The following is an 18,122-nucleotide window of genomic DNA, read 5'->3' as shown; positions in this document are numbered from 1 at the left end:
AAAAAAAAAAATTTTTTTTCAAAATATAAATATTTAAAAAAATTTTGTGCAAAATTTTTCTGCACATGCATTTGAATATAAATTTCTGAGATTTTAAATCTGTTATTTTACCTTAATTTTAATTAAAAAATATTTTAAAATCTGCTGATTACCTATAGTATAATTAAATTTCAATATAATGCATGGCAACTGTTGGTAGTTTTGAAGTTTATATATTTTTTTGGCAAACTTTAGTTTTTGACATTTTTGACGGTTTAAACCAGTATTATACCCGTGTCATGTCAAAAACCACTTTTTGACGTCAAAAACCCAACCCTGGTTGAAGTTCATTAAATCCATTCTTTTTAATTAAAGTGTGACATTCAATTATTCCTAAAAAATAATGAAAATTAACAAGGCTTCCATCATTTATTTCTCATTATTTTTTATAAGAAATATGATATATGTTTATAGAAAAAAAAAATTATAAAATAAATGGGAAAGAGATATTTTCTTTTTGTAATGGCAGGCCCTGAACTTTCGCCTCAGAAGATGCTGGAAGTACCCGGTGGGCACCTGTGAACATAGGACATGGAGGTGAGCAACGTTAGCCACGCCCATTGCCAGATTCCCACAATAGAGGACAACAGACGGAGAGAAACATGAGTGACGGAAAAGATAATATTAATTGATGAACTGATTCTTTCCTCAAGATTAACTCTAGGAGTGAAGAGTGGCACCCATGAGAATGTTAGATTTGAACAGGAGAAATAGAAAAACTAGAAAAATCTGGAAACAGCTATTGACAGCAATTCCAAGCAACAAAAAAATTCAGTTTTAGCAATAATACAGGTTTTACTATAAATATGTGCTAAACATCTCTTAATTATTCTTTGATGATGCAGAACATTTCTTCGTCATAAATATTAGCATAGCGAACAAATGATTAACAAGCAAATGAAAAAATAACACAAAACTTGTTGACAAATCAAACATAAGTTGCAAGATGTGAAATTTCAGTTTCAAATGTACAAGTCAAATTAATATTCTTACTCTCCACCATTTTCACAAATTTTTAAAATGTTTACAAATGTTATACAAAGAGCCTTTTGTTAACAAAAACCATTGAAGAATGTAGAAAATATAAGACATACTTATTGCAAAAAAACAACAACATTTATTTAGAATAAGGTTGCAATAAGGTTTTAATGATTTCAATGTCATCCACATACCATTAAAATTGAGAAATGTTTCCTTGTCAAAGTCAAAATATGTTAAGAAGAGGGGATGTTCTAGGCAAATCATTTTGGTGAATTTAGAGTTGGGCGGACTCAAAGGTTTGTCCAAGTTGTATCCCGATATTTTCCCACAGACTTTGCATGTAAATGCTATCTCTGGGAAAAAAAGACGAATGACAAATTGACTTGATACAAGACACAGACCATTTAAAAAAATTATGAGCTGACGAGTGGAAATTTTGTACATTGTAAGTTGTTTAAACTTACCCATTAAACCTGAAAAACGCTTAAATGTTCTTGGTATTCTAGTTTGAGGATTTATTTCTATGAGAGCATTTCTTTCAGTGTGCACATATACTTGAAGCAATCCTGCTCTATTAAGTGGGCTGTCAAAAAGCATCAATAGGCACTGAAATGTAAAGAAAAAAAATCAATTAGTAGAATAAAAATAATATAACTTCTGGACCTTGATTTCATGCTAAAAATGAAAATTCTTTTTCTAAATTTCAAAAAAAGGTAGAAAAATTTAAGCACATAATTTATTATTTTTTTTTTTACATAAAAATGATATTTTAGAACATAGTTTTTGAATGGGAGCCATTTTGTACCACATTTTTCACAGATCATAATACATGAGTGGAGGGGGAAGAATGTTAAAATAAAAATACTCCTGACATTATAAAACAACTATTTAATCTAACAGATACATAATTAAAGGCTATATTGTTAAACAGAATTTAAATGATACTTTCATAAAAATTTCAATACTCATGTAGAACAAATATTAAATTTTTTTCTTCTTTTTTTAACTTTGATCAATTACAGCAGCAAAAAAGTATCCTTAAACTTTTTTTTCCAATTGAAAAACGTAATGATATTTTACACCTTAAAAAAATTACTTATACAAACCTTAAAGAATATCTTGCAAATAGAGACATTTTTCAACAAACAAAAATATAAAAAAAAGTTTAACACAATGCACATAAAACAGTGCCTCATATTAAAATTTTTTCTCAAAGCAAAATGTAAAAACCGGCACAACAGGCCAATCCACATAGATACTACAGATATAAAAATTTTTTGAAATCAAATAGTCTTCTGTGAGAAGCAGTTCCAATAATTTTAAATAGATTAAAACAGTCATAGTTTTAGATTAGGAAATATAGCTTATATAAGCATAAACTAAATATATATAAGGACATAATTGTTAAAAATTACCTCTTAATCCTCGAAATGCAAGTTAAATACCCTTAATGGAGCAACGATGCTTCCCAAGGAAGTTGATATACAACACCAATATTTTCAATTTTAAATTCGATACATTTGATTTGAACATTTGGCCCGCGATGCTATTCAAAATCACCATGTATAGGTGGTATCTATAGTATGATATGTCCCATGCAGAAAGGGAAATCAGGGTGCGTAGCCAAATCTTTGAATCAAAAATAAGCACTTTTTAAAAACTTTTCAAGCACTCAAAAAATTCATATTCAATCAATGATATTACTGAAAAACAAAAATTTTTTATAAACAGTTTTAGCGTTAAAAAAAACACAAAAAGAAACGGGCGTAAATCGAAACAATCAGTACTTTCCCACATCACCGAGTGAATTCAACTTGAGCTTGAACTCAGAACAAAAGTACCCTAACCCCCTACGTCAAAAAAAGTGTTAGAAGTAAAATAAAATAAACAAGAAAAAAATTAAAATAAATTAAAAAGAAAAACATTTCATAAGGATCCGATATTCTCTATCCGAATTGGAGCACTCGGCTTTCGGTTTCAAGTGTGCGCGCATGCGCAAGCCATAACGTGGGTACGACATGAAGTCCACGTGAATGATTACGTAGCAAACTCCCCATTTTTCGTGAAATGCATGGGACCCACCAGATATCACTGCAGGGGGAAAAAATTATTCGGAAAAAAAAGCACTTTTTAAAAACGCCAGCTGAAAAAAGCACCTTTAAAAGCTTTTAAAAACGAAATCCCCAAAAAAAGCACCTTTAAGTACTTTTTACAAACGCTACGCACCCTGGAAATCTTAGTAATTACAATTGGTCGAAGGAATAATATGGTTTAAGGGGAAATTTTAATTTTTGCATACTTGAATACAAAAATAGAATAAGAAGCAGGATGTGAATAATGAAGTGTGAGGAAGCATTTAATTTTTAATAATAAAAAATTAAGAAGATTTAGATAAAGAAATAACATAAAAAGATTAGCTTTTTATGTTACATGTCCACAACATAATACCATGACATAAACATAATACATATGTATTATGTTTATGTCCTTTTAACAAAGCAAAAATTAAAGACCTTGTTTTTTTGTTGAAAAATTGAAGAACTTATTGAAAATCGTATAATAATTGTTTATCATCAAATATACATATACCCACAGTGGCAGTACCAATTATTTACCTTCCTTTAAAAAAATATATATATATTGCAAGTACTGATATAATTGTACTTATTACCAGGGTTAACCGAAGTGGGCCCAGGAAACTTAAGGCGAATGCGGGAGAGTTTTTTTTTTTTCTTGGTGGGTCTACTTGAATAAACTCACTTTTTTAAAGATGTTTTTTTCCATTCAAAATTAAGTTTACTGAATCAATAGGTTTCGCTTCAAAAGCAATATAATTGTAAATTATTGTCCTTAAAACAAGATTTCCAAATAATTGAAGATTATTTAAATTGATTCATAAATTGAAATGCATTCAAATTGTCTTAGGAGCATAATTAATGTCCTTTTTAATTATAACGGAAAAGTGAAGTATCTGTTCCTTATAGAACATTGGGACTCCTAATGCCTTACACATATTTTTTAAATTGAAATTAAATTACTATTGTTTTTACTAACAAAATTTCCATTACAAGTGCTTAACTTTTGATATAATAATTTTGCATTTTTTTTTTTTGCTGTTGTTGAATATCCAGGCTGGTTACAGTGATTTAAATCAAGTTAATTCATTTATAAAAATTATTAGTTTTTATGAAATTAAATTATTTATGTAGCTTGAAAATGTTACTGAACTCATAAATTAAGTTTATATATTATAAGTTTATATATTAAGTTTATCTGAACATAAAAAACTTTCATAATATATAACTCTGACCAGAACAAATGCCTTCATATAAGAGGCACGGCACTTACTGTATCCAATGCCAAGTAAATAGCAGCATAAATCATTAAGTTATTGTTGCTATATTTTCAATGAATATAATTATAAAAATATAATTAATAATTTATTTAATAATAATATTTTAAAATAACAAATATAATAATGGGGTTGGAAAAAAACTTAAAATATTTCCACATTATGGGTTAATAACCAGGGCTCTGTCCAGACATTTTGTGAAAGGTCCTGTTTTTGTAAAATTGTGAAAAAATTACTCGTAATTTGTGAATAGAATCAGGGTCCGGCTTTCATGAACTTGTACAAATAGGGTCCTGTTATTGCAAAAAATTTTTTCAAAGAGTTTTTAAGTTGTAAATAGATACAAGATTATGCTCAACATTGTAAAATTATAATACAAAAAAATTAAATTTTCAAAAATAAACAGCAATTACTGCTACTAAATTAAAGATGCAACATACATATATTTGGTATTTAGCCTATACTGCTGAAAGCAGAATATTCATTTTAGACAAATAACAGAAGAGGCGTCTGACGAAGACAAAACTTAATCGGTTTACATCGTCTTTCTTTCCTTTTTTCCCCCTCGGTAGGGTTTATTCGATTAACAAAACAATAATGAAGAGAAACAAATTTGTGAAGCGTCCGATTAAAAGATTTTGTGAAGGGTCCGTTTTCAAGTTAAAATATTTTATATTTAAGGACCCGTTTTTATGAAAAGATGTTTTGTTAAGGGTCCATTAGCGGACCCAAATTTCTACGAAACAGACCCCTGATAACATCTATGAAACTAATTTAGATTCCTTTTTTAATGATTTCAAAGAAATTTAATAAGGTTTTAGAATTTTTTATTTTTCGACATAATCACCCCCGTTATCCAAACATTTGTTAAGTCGGTGCACAAGCTTTTGTATCCCACAGTCATAGAAGGTTGCCGCCTGTTGTCGGAACCACATTTCAACTTCATCTTTGACCTCATCATCGTCGTGGAATGATTTTTCACCAAGATGTGACTTCAGGTAAAGGAATAAACGGAAGTCGCTGGGCGCAAGGTTCGGGCTGTATGGCGGATGGTCCAATACTTGCCATTTGAATTGTTTGAGTAGTGCTTTGGTTACGAGCGCTGTGTGAGGCCGAGCGTTGTCATGAAGCAAGCGGACTCCATTTGTCAGCATTCCCCTGCGTTTGTTTTGAATTGCTCTTCGAAGACGTTTCAAAGTCTGGCAATATGCAGCAGCTTTAATTGTCGTTCTGGGAGGCATAAATTTCAACAGAAGAATGCCTTGTCTGTCCCAAAAAACAGAAGCCATGATTTTTTTTCGCTGAAATCGAAGTTTTGAATTTCTTGGCTTTGGGTGAATTCGAATGGCGCCATTGCATTGATTGTTGCTTGGATTCAGGTGTATGGTGATAAACCCACATCTAGTCACCTGTCACAATGTGATCAAGGAACTCATCACCTGTTTCTGCATAGCGTGTGAAGAAGTCGAGTGCAAAGCCCATCCTTTTCATTTTGTGTTCTTCTGTTAACATTTTTGGAACCCAGAGCGCACACAATTTCCTGTACCCAAACTTGACAGTCACAACTTCATAAAGAGTTGTCATTGACACTTCCGGTATGATCTGACGCAATTCTTTCAATTTGAGACGTCTATTCTCACGAATTGCTTCCTCTGTTCTCTGAAGAAGGACATCATAGATGGCCGACCTGTTCTTTGTTTGTCATGAATATCGGTCCAACCTTCAGAGAAATGACGACACCACTTCGTTACATTTTGTCTATTCATAACGTTCCCATAAACAAAAACAATTTCTTTGTGAATATCCTCTGATATTTTGCATGAAGAAAATGTATGACGGAGCGCACTTCGCATTTGGCGGGATTACGAATCGCTGTAGCCATTTTAAACACGACCTACTCCAACCAGAATCAACGTTGAAATGCCGAACGACCGCGAGGAGAAAGCTAACGATTCAAGGTTAAAACCTGTGTTGCCAAATTGCTCGCCAAAACTTTTCTTTTCCTCTGGCGTACAGTGTATCTTTACTTTTCGAAACACCCTTGTATATTAGCAACTTATAGATGCAACATAAAAATAAATTGATTTAATATGTTTTTAAAGTTATCAGCACATTCTTATGGCAAGAAAATTTTTAAGTTGCATTATGTAACCTATAAATAATTTATTTTTTCATTTTTTAAAAGCATTTACTTGAAGTATTTCTTTATCATCTTTTCTTAATATTATTCTCAACTATTATCACGATTCGATTTTTATCCCAAATCAACAGCTTAAAACTATCTGAGGTATTCTTTTATTATAAACTAAACCTGTAATATCACCTTATTACGTAACATTTCATAAAATATATATATTTATAAAAAAACATATTGAAAAATTTTATGAAACAGTAATGAAAACTATATGTAACTAAACCATTTAAAAATTATTATTTAGCAATTGTGTTATATTTACTTTTATAATGAGCTTTATATAGAATTATATCCAACCGAAACCGTTATTAGGAATTAAGTTTATACAATATTAAACAAAAAAAAAAAAAAAAAAAAATTAACTGGACCTGGTATTGGGNAAAAAAAAAAAAAAAAAAAAAAAAAAAACATTAACTTGTTTTAAAGTAACCAAAAGTTGAATAGAAAATTAAAAAACAAAATAGTATATTAAATTGCAATGTTAACTGAATAAAATGATTAATAAAGTCCAAATTTAAACGTTATTCTAATAGCTATGATAAAAAAAAAATTGATGTCTTTTAATTGAGTAGATTTAAATTTTTAACTAACAATCTGATTGTCATTAAGAGATAAAAATTATAGTACAGTAGAGAACCATTTATCCGGTATCCAGATAACCGGGAAACCAGAAAACCGGGAAAAAATTTTGATCGGTTTTCCCGCCATTTTAAACTAGAATGATTATGAAAAAAAGCGGAAATGAACTCATCCTTGAAGTTGAGTAGAGGAAAATGTAAGGAAGGAGAGAATTTTTTTCCCCGTTTACCCAGAGAAACGTCATTTCCTCCGTGACCTTGAAGGCAGGGAAGGGAGGAATGTTTTATTTTTTCTTTTAGGCCGTCAATCAAGCTCAAGGGTGTGGCATGCTGATTTCGTTTTCTGTTTAATTTACGAGGGGGGTGGGGAAAATGCATATCAGTGAACAGAAGATGAAAGAGAAAAATATATTTATCTATTTGACATCGATTAATAAAAATAAAATCTTTTTCTTCTGAATAAATTCAAGTGCAGTATCATTTGCAAGTTTTTATTGGTGTGGAATCACATCTGCTGTAATTAAATATCGTGTTTTTATCAACAAAAAAAAAAAAGGAGAATTGTTTATTAATTTAAGCATACAATTATTTTATGAAGCAGATTGCAGTTTCGTTTTTCTGATTCCACTACGTTTTTTTTTTCTTTTTCATGATAAATTTTGCACTCAATAAAATTATTTGTATTACCAAATTTTTTCATTAGTTTTTTTTTTTTTTAAAGTCTGTTGATCTTGCCTTGTTCTAGGTTTTAATATTTATGCTAGTGCCGTTTTTTAACTATCGTTTCGGTTCGANAAATTTTTTTTTTCCTTATAAAATTTTAGGATTTTTCGTTCTTTTTTGAAAGATGTTTACCTTACCATCATTTTCGAAATAATCATTAGTGTATTGCTCCATCGTTTTTTCTTCTTTTTAAGATTATTTCCAAAAAAAAATTTTTTTTAGTTGGGTTTAACAATAAAAAAACGGCTTTTTGTAGAGATTCAGAAAACCGGAAAAATCAGTTATCCGGAATAGCGATGGTCCCGATCGTTCCGGATAATCGGTTCCCTACTGTATTAGTTAATTTAGGTCGATAAAACATCGATTAACGACGCATTTTGGTCGATCCAGAAAACCGGGAAATTCAGACATCCGGGATAGCGATGGTCCCGAGCATCCCGGATAATTGGTTCTCTACTGTACTACAATCTAAATCCTCACAAAGAATGATTACATTGAAACAAAGTACACAGCAAATATTAAATTTTTTTTTGTTAGAAGCAAATACAGTATTTTTAATAAAGTTCTCAGGAATAAAAATTTAAAGACACCCTGGGTTTTCAAGAAAAACAGGATAAAACCTGGGTTTTTGATTAAAAAAAAAAAAAAAATACAGATGGGCTGGGATTTTTCAAAAAAATCCTTGTTTTTTCAAACTCTGTTTAATACAGAACTGTTTATTTTTCAGTAAAATTGGGAATTTTAAAACCTTTTTTTACCACTTTTTATAAATTTACAGTTATTTATTACACACTGAAAGATTATAAAAATTTTTTTTAAACGGTTTCCGTTATAGATTAGAGTTAAATATTTTTTTTTTGTTGCTATTTCTTTTCGTAGGGCTTTAATTTGTTTCTATAATCACATTCGCTTCCAGTAGAGCTGAATTTCTTGAATTGTAGCTCCCGCACACCCTCCATCTTGCCTCTCAAAATGCTCTACACTCGATGTGCAGTCACATTCTAGGTGATAAAAGAACTTCTTTAATTGTTGTAAGATTCAAAAAATTGTTTCTGTCAACTATAGTGTTACAGAAAATTAAGTACTTTTAAAAGCCTTGAGCTAAAACTAAGTTACTTTAAAGGGTCCTTTATTTTCCGAAATGAAAATTAAACAGCTTTTAAGGACTTTTAAGCACGGTGGGAACCTTGTATACATATTGTAGAAAAATGCAATGACCATAGGTAATTAAAAAAAAAACATTTATTAAACAAATACAGGACAGCAAAATTATCACAAAACATTTGTCTCACACCGCTGCTGCATGGGTATATATGAATCTTTGCCTAAATCAGGAAAGTATCCTACATTGGCCATCATGACCAGAAAGGCTTATCCGATGATACAAACAATAAAATTAAACAATCAGAAAATCGTTTAGCAATGCAATTATATAATTTGAAAAATTAATCGGAAAAATATCTAGCAATAAAATTTTTAATTACATACATAACAATTTTCTATAGCAATATTTTGAAATATTAAAATATAAGAAAAATTTCATACATTACTTACTGATAGTAAAACAAATATCAGTAACAACTTTTTCAAATTTCAATAAAATAGTTAGCTGTAATTTTTAAGTATTCAAAAAAACAAAAGAAGTTATTAAGTATAAAACTTTAAGTAAATGATATTAAAAAGGAAGAGTTTTTTTTTTTTTTTAGTCAATGAGTCTTTCATGGGAAGAAAAGATACAATCATTTTAAAATAGACAAATTAAATTTTTCTTCTTCTTTCTTTCGTATATTATTGTCAGGTTATGGTGTTTATATACTCGGCACACATAGAGGTTTTGAATGGCCCTTTGACAAAGTCATATTTTTTCTACACCATTAGGTGTCATTATTTCTGATTTTTGTTACTGTGAAAGTTCCAAGGAATATTTGCTTTAACTTTAAACCTGAACTAAACAGTCCTCACAATTGCTACAAAGGCATTAGATTTGAATTGAATGAAAATGGTTAATTTTTTTAAAAAAAGAGTATATGTGAGAAATTTTTTCTGGTTCTATATTAAATTTAATTTGCTTAAATTTTAACAATTTTTATCATACATACTGCCAAACGATTGTATTGGCCATTCTTAGTTTCTTCTTCATTTTTAGTTTAGTTAGTATCCTAACAAAAATTAGGGCAATAATTGTTTTAAATCATTGTTTCTCAACGGGGGCGATAACGCTCCCCTGGGAACGTTGGGAGTATGCTGAGGGGTGGTGGACTTGTTCTGGCCGGCAGGGGGCGCTACGTCAGTTTTGGGTGGTAGGGTGACGATGAGCATGCTTCGTTATTCAAATTTAATTTTAATACTCCCAAATAAAATTATTAAATTAAGAATCATTTAATAAATAAAATTAATCTAAAATCACTATTTAATAAATAAAATTAATCTAAAATCAATGTTAAAGAAAAAAAAAAGATTAAACTAATATAATAAATTAAGATTATCTGATACAGCATTAGTACCAGCCGTAAAACGAATTTATGCGACACATATTTTCCAATCCGAATCAGCATAGAACCGCATGAGTTAGTAGTTTTTGCCCCTGACTCATGCGGTGATTTGGTGCAATGCCTCTTATAATTCAGCACAACCCCTCCATCCTCATGCTCTAAATAACTGGATTTTTACAAAGGGGGGCGTTGATATGTTTTTTGCTTCTTAAGGGGGCGGCAATGTTAAAAAGGTTGAGAATCTATGTTTTAAATGATAATAATAAATATATTACCAGCACCAAATTTAGCAAAAATGCACCAAAGTGTTATTGACATTTCTTAAAAAGAAATCAATCATAAACTTTAAAGCAACATTTAGAAGAAATTTAAAAATAAGAAATAGTTGACAATATTCCCACACCGATAACTATTACATTTTAAAAGTAGATTGATAATTAACCCTTACCTGATGCGTTATATCTGGACGACACATCGTAATCTTTTTCTTTTTTATGATATGAAGATGATCTTCACTATTCAACAATTCATGTTGTTGACCATTCTGAAACATATTTAAGGAAACAAAATAATAAGTAAATATTGAAGTAAAACAATGGAACTCAATTGGGCGATGCATTGTATATGCTACCAGCAAAGTATGAAATGCCGGCATTGTATAGAATGACTAGGCATTGTACAGAATGCCTAACGCTTTTAGGCAAAGTATGAAATGTGAGAAGTATTACATACTTTGCCTAGGCATTGTATAGAATGCCGGATGCTATTTAGGCAAAGTATGAAACAAACGTCCCGATGAAGTTATTATGTAAATAATGTGCATGTTACTGTGAATGAGCGAAATTGGTGGTTGTTGACTTTCACTGGTGAATGTTGACTATCACATAGTCGCTTTGGTGAATGTCCGAAATATTTATTACCTCCGATTTCATATTAATTTATTCGTGGATATAATTACATTTATTCGATATTTTAAACGATAGATTAGAAGAAACATCAGTGTTTGGAGTATCGGGGAAATATAACCGGGCAGTGGCACTTGACCTTAAAAAAACATCAGTGTAGGGTAAACCAGGCAATGGCACTGAACCTTAAAAAAACATCAGAGTAAGGTATACCGGGCAGTGGCACTTAACTAGACCTAGTATATACTTCGGACATTCACCAAAGGCCTAATCATACTAGGTCTAGTTACGTGCCATTGCCCGGTATACCCTACACTGATGTTTTTTCAAGGTCAAGGGACATTGCCCGGTATATCCTACACTGATGTTTTTTCAAGGTCAAGGGACATTGCCCGGTATACCCTGCACTGATATTTTTTAAGGTCAAGTGCCATTGCCCGGTATATATTTGCCCGATACTCCAAACACTGATGTTTCTTCTAATCCTGTGTTTCCCAAAGTGTGGTATGCGTACCCCCAGGGGTACATGAACAGTTTAGCGGGGGTACGTGTTCTTATGTGAAATATCTTGCAACAAACGAAAATTTCACGAAATTTTATCTAAAAACAAAGCTAACCATGAAAATTTACGATAACGTATTTTTCTATTGGCTATTTTTTGCAGAGTTAACAGTTAATAATTAGGGGTGTCAACAGCCAGTTGTGATTTTTAACTTTTGAGCATTTTTTTATAGTAAAAATTACATTCATTTTTTTTAGTGGTACACAGCGTTACGAAAAATTTAGAAGGGGTACACAGAAGACATAAGTTTGGGAAACACTGTTCTAATCTATCGTCTAAGTATTAAAATATCGAATAAATGTAATTATATCGACGAATAAATTAATATCAAATCGGATGACGTTTTGAATTTGTCCTTTTTGAATGACATTTTGACGAATCGGAGATGAATTTTATACTTTGCCGGTTTCTCATTTGGCATTCTATAGAATGCCTAGGCAATGTGTGAAATATAAATCATTTCAAACTTTGCCGGCTAATTTTAGGCATTCTATACAATGCCGGATTTCATACTTTGCCGGTAACATATACAAACACTGTAATGGGTTGGGGGGGAAAATGAATTTCAGAATGCTTCAGTGTTGAAAAGTTGTCTATTGTAACAAGAATAAAAACTTTTAAAATCAGTTAATATCTTTTGTTTGCACATCATACTTAAAATAAATGAAAACTAGAAAAAATCACATCCTTTTCATTTTATTTTAAGTTGGCTAAAACTTCTTAAATAAACACGCTTTAGTTTGTTACGCTTTTTTGATAGTTTGAATAAACTAAATAAATTAAATTTTGATCAATAATTAAATTTTTTGGATTCGTGTAACCTTTAAGGTAAAAAAAAAAAAAGTTTACCAATTTTTCTTATGTATCTATTCGCGCATGTTGGAACAGACCAATTTAGAACTCGTCATGTGAAAATGGTTGCACATTGAGTTCCACCTACATTCTACCCAAATAACCACTCAATTTTTTGGTGGAGTACTTTATTATATTTATAGCTGTATATAAAGATTTTCAAGGAGTTGGATTTCTTTGTTTACTGAATTTTTAAGGTTTCTCATTTGAAGAATTGAGGCATAACTGATCAAGAACTATATGTTTCATGTCCTCACAAGTTTGATGCTCTTTTCCCCAGCTTGAGAGCGGCGAGGAGATTTTGATATTTCTCTAATACAAAGTGTCAGAACTATTGGGTAATTTAATATTATCTTCATTCAAGCTGTACAGCATTCGGGAAATATATAAAACACAAGAATTCCAATTAATGATTTCAAAGTAATCCTAAGGTTGAAAGTACAAAATTTCTAACAGTCTTTTTCATTGTGACAGTTTGCCCTGCTTTTCAAGATCCCTCTTATGTAAAATCTATGCATTTGGTTGACAACAGTCTGGAATGGGACAGGATGGAGATAGGACTCAGCGTATGAATGAGAGAAATACAAAAATATTTTATTATCACTCCCAGACTATGAAAAGGTGTGCCAAACTTGAGGCAGGAGCTTTGGATAAAATACATGAACGCGAAGATTCGTGTCCAAAATGTTGTGCGAACATAAAAAAAAAAATATTTATCAGAATTTAAGTTATTTAAACTATCCAAGAAGAATAAAAAACTAAATTTGTTTTAAAAAGGGGTTACTTTTTTCAAGTTTTCATTCATTTTAAGTACGGTAAGTAAAAAGAAGATATTGTACTATTTTAAATTTTTTTTGCCATTTTTATTTTTATTACAATAGGCAACTTTTCTGTATAAAATGTTCCGAAATTCTAAAAAAAAATTTTTTTTACCCACTCTAATACACACACAATCAAACATAGATATTCCAAACATGAACTTCATTAACATGAATTTTTCAACATCACAAAAAACAAACCAGAAAATCTTAAGTTATATTGAAATATAATTTTTATTTAATTTCTAAATAATTTCATAAACTATTTCTTAAAGTAATAATAAGAAAAAGATTACTATGTTTGAAAAGAAATTGCCTGAATCACCTTATTCCTAAATAAGTAGATGTTAATTTAATGAATAAAGCTGACATTTAAAAAGAAAAAGATAGTGGGGGCAATAATATAAATAAGAATATCTGTTCATAAAATAAATAAAAACTTTATAATTTAATGAATTAAAAAAAAATGATATTTAAAAAGAAAAAGTTAGTGCCCTAGACCTTCGGGTCAATTGAAGCTGCTCAAATTCTCTTCACATGAATCTGTGACAGGCTTTCATCCAACCATTCTATACACTTTCAGTGGATTCCCTCACATGTTGGGGTTGATGGGAATGAGAAGGCTGACTTCCGGGCCAAATCCGCTGCCGAAGAAGACACTGATCATTGTGGGAAGCTGACCTTTAGTGAAATTTCTTCCCTGGCAAAAATGAAATTAAACAAGACCATAAGAACTCCTCCTAACCAATCTTGGCATTTTGCAAAAAAACCACGAGAATCTTTCAATCTTAGACCAAGAGCCCATCAAACTGCCTTTTCACGCTTCTTGAGTGGCCACACAAGATCCCTTACTTTCAACCGGGGCCAAAAAACTTACCCTGAATGTCATTGGTACTCGACAGACATGGCCTCCCCTGCGCATATTCTTTTTGTTTGGGGCTCGGTAAAGATGAGGTCCTGCTCCAGTCTTTTTATGGACTCTTTGGAAGTGTTCGGATTCATGGGAGTCGTCTAGCACAGCTAGACGATTCTGAGATTAGCAACACCAACAAAAGTTAGTGAGGGCAATAATATTTCTGCATGCGGTAGTCAGAATCAGAAATATTAAAAGCGATTACATCATCTAGCGATATATCAGAAGAGAAAAATGCCAAAACAGAAGAACTTTGACAAAATGTAAAATTAAATGAAAAAAAAACTGCAATTGCAAGAAATAACTTCTTTTCGGAGTACGCATACATTAGAAAACTTTTAAAATGTCATTTATTAATATTTTATACCAAATTGTTAAAAATGAATATGGAAGAATAAAACGTAGAAAGTTAAATGAAAATAATAAAAATTAATTAAAAAAGTAGTAAAACAACATTTAGTTAAGTATTGAGGATAATAAAGTTAATGTAATGAATTTAGAGAACAAAGAAACACTGTACATGGTGCAGACTTAATAACTTCGTATACAAAAGTGACGAACGTCAGTGGGAAATTATAACAACTATAATGCATTTCTTCAATTGCAGATGAGGAGTGTAACGGAAAATATGATAAATGAAGACCCAGTGTAATGAGGCAAACCGAAAGGGGAAAAATTTGCTTCCTTTTTTCCTTCTTCCCCCCATACTTCAATTTATTCAGGCACTTTCAAAGATTAAAAATAGAGGATATTTATGTATTAGAAAAAACCGAAAATACACCAAAAATCTACTGCTTTTCACAGTTAGTCGTTCACCCAAGGGCAAGAAAAGTTTCTAATAGTCGCTTTCTAGTTGCAAGTGAAAACCCTAAAATGAGAATAAAAATCAGCCAGTAGGAATACGGCTAACAACTGGGTGCTATTCACAACCACATAATTCTGATAGTAATTGATTGATGATATTACATCTCGAACGCTTGAAACAGTTATAATTGATATGTCTTGTAAAATTTAAATTTTGTCATTATTATTTTATAGAACTTTTCGCCATTTATGTTGATGTCTTATGTACCTGCTTTTGTATGATTCCTGCACAGAAATCAACAAAAAGATGATATGTATCAACATTATATTCTTGGCTTTTCACTATTATTTGCTTTGATACGAATACAGTGAAACTTTAAGGACAATCCTACAAAACGGGCGCCTCTTATTACAGACGTTTTTTAGTTCCCAATGAATCTTCTATGAATAAGTCACTGTGCACCTTTTCCGCAAGGCGATAACTCCCAGAACCGGAGAGTCATTTATGCCCTGAAACATCAGTTTTTATCTAAACTTTCTTTACAAAACTATTTCTACTATTTTATTAGAAAAGGAAATATGCAACTTTCCACCATTTTAAAGAATCTAAATTTTTGCTTTATCCACAACTTAAAATATTATTAAGCCATTTAATCAATCATTCTCCTGTCACCTTCCTTTATCTTTGCAAAGAAAGGTGAGAAAAAGATATTGTTTTTGTGAAATATTTCAAATAGTGACATCTTTTGATCTTTTCATCTGGACTATACTGTCTATGAAATCCCAGAAGCTGAAATGATGCCTGGAATGCTATCAATTCCTCCTCCCTCACTGAAAATTCCTTTCTATGCCAAGTCTCAGCGACTTCCGGGCAGCTAAAAAGTATATAAACAAAAAATATCAAAGGGAACTAACTCGTAGGTCAACCAGCAAATATTTACACGTATTTTTTTCAATTTGAAAGATTAATTTGACGGATGATTCCAGATCACGATATGGAAATCTCCCCGATATGGAAATTTCTCCAAATATTCTTAATGAACGACTTTAGTACCTATTTAAATAAAACATTTTTAAAAGTTTTGATTTTTGTTTTGTCTAGACTATTTCAAAACATTTTTGAGATTATCTTACTTTAACTGTTTCAAGATTTGCATTTTCTAATACGATGATCAGTCGTTTGTCTTGCTTTCTTATATGCTTTGGAATACTTTTGAGATCTTCTTTATTTTCTTCTTCATCATTTTCAATCATCACGTGCTGCCGCTTCAGAGCCATGTTTAAGTCCACTTTATTTATAAACAAACTTCGAAAAATTGAGTTGAGTTACAAAATGCTTTAGGCTGAATTGTCAGAACGAGGTTTAACTTTAAACCTGTGGTCTAAACCGCACGGCACGTGACGTCGCGATCCTTTTTTACAATCAATTGGGTGGCAAGCACTCTAATGTAAGTCTATGGTACTTTGATGTCATTTTGAAATAAATTAGCAAATTTTACATTTTCCTTAAATTTTTTAAGTATTTGCGGCCGATTTTCGTGTAGAATAGAGCTAAAATAAACTTTGTAGCAAGTTTTGGCTAAATTATGACAGTCTTTATATGAAAATATTCAGATTTTTATGGGTGATAAGCAAAAGTTCCTGTTTCACTTTACAGATGTTGTTTATTATGATACATACTATATATAATTGGTAATTTTTTTTGTTTAGATCTTAATAAATTAGATTAGCTGTGATGCCTGCTTCCTAAATAGGTCAGAATAATCTTCAAATTATTATTTTTTTTACAATGTGAGGAAATAGCTTTGTTTTATGATTATTAACTTCTGGTTGGCAGAGCTGAAACTTAAATATTTTGCTCGCATTTTTAGGAATACACGTTATTATTTTATTCTTATATCTACTAAAAGTAGAATTGATTTATTTTTATGTGTGTCCCAAAAATAATATATTTTAGTTAGGTTTTGATAATATTTGAATAAAAATAATCGTATGTTCTGAAGGTTGAATCAAATTAGAAATAGTTGTTGTTTTTTTAAGTAAGATATTAATTAAGTATAATGCCTGTATAATTCGTTATCGCAACGAACTACAGGGGGCGTTGTTGTATGAGACGGATACCTGCGATTTCTATATGAACAGTCATTCAGTTGCTCTGATTCTTATAGTTCTTAATCAGACGTAAAAAAGAAAAAAAATATTTACAAGCACATTTTTTATTATAAGAATCATAACACTCACCTGTTTTATAAATCCGCAGAATTCCAAATGAAATGTTCTTCGTTTGAAAATTTCATTTTCAAATAATATAGGCATAGATTATCCCTTCATTACTTTTTGATAACATACCACACATCAAAATTTTATAAATGTGCAGCGGATCGTCTCGCCATTACGGCGATACCGAACTATCCTGGAGCGCCGGTTTGGCGTGAACATTCAAAGTTGGCAACCCTGCCACAGAGACTGTTTTCCCGCATTCGGGTTACAGCTTCGACCAGTGTAGCGTCGTAATTTTCACGTTCGTGCTAAGGCACGTGTTTATTTTATTCAAGATGTAAATTTACTAATTTCCTATTTCATTAAATATGTTTTACTTTTTATCTATGACTGGCATATATTAATTTCCTTTTAGATACTTATTTAACTTTAAGTATTAATCTTTAAGTAATTAATTTAATTGCATGTGGCTTACCCATGTGCACTTAACTGGTGACCTTCGGACGTGATCTGAACACGCCTACCTTGGCAAAAAAACGCCCACTTTGATCTGGATACGCCTACATCGGCAGTAACGCCTACTTCGTTGGATGGTCCACATTGAACAGTTGACTTGCTACTTGTGACTGCATCATTATCCACCTCCTCACGCAGTTGCTACTCAGTCTCATCTCGATCACACACAACGT

General features: G+C 31.1%; 1 protein-coding gene across 1 annotated transcript in view; it reads right to left on the bottom strand.

The window, feature by feature from the left end:
• LOC107453405 (ribosomal RNA small subunit methyltransferase NEP1) overlaps nucleotides 1–16,566 on the bottom strand; it is a 36,876-nt gene extending 20,310 nt beyond the window's left edge. Inside the window, exons 1-3 of the mRNA XM_016070234.3 lie at nucleotides 16,348–16,566; nucleotides 10,808–10,903; nucleotides 1,485–1,626 (exon numbers count right to left, since the gene is read on the bottom strand). Coding sequence (XP_015925720.1) covers nucleotides 1,485–1,626; nucleotides 10,808–10,903; nucleotides 16,348–16,491 — 382 coding nt within the window. The 5' untranslated portion in view covers nucleotides 16,492–16,566. The remainder of the gene's footprint in view (nucleotides 1–1,484; nucleotides 1,627–10,807; nucleotides 10,904–16,347) is intronic.
• Between the last annotated feature and the right edge of the window lie 1,556 nt (nucleotides 16,567–18,122).

Source organism: Parasteatoda tepidariorum, chromosome 2, assembly GCF_043381705.1.
Source record: "Parasteatoda tepidariorum isolate YZ-2023 chromosome 2, CAS_Ptep_4.0, whole genome shotgun sequence".
Lineage (NCBI taxonomy): Eukaryota > Metazoa > Arthropoda > Arachnida > Araneae > Theridiidae > Parasteatoda > Parasteatoda tepidariorum.
The sequence above is the reverse complement of the archived record's forward strand: the minus strand, read 5'-3'. Positions and strand labels throughout refer to the sequence as shown.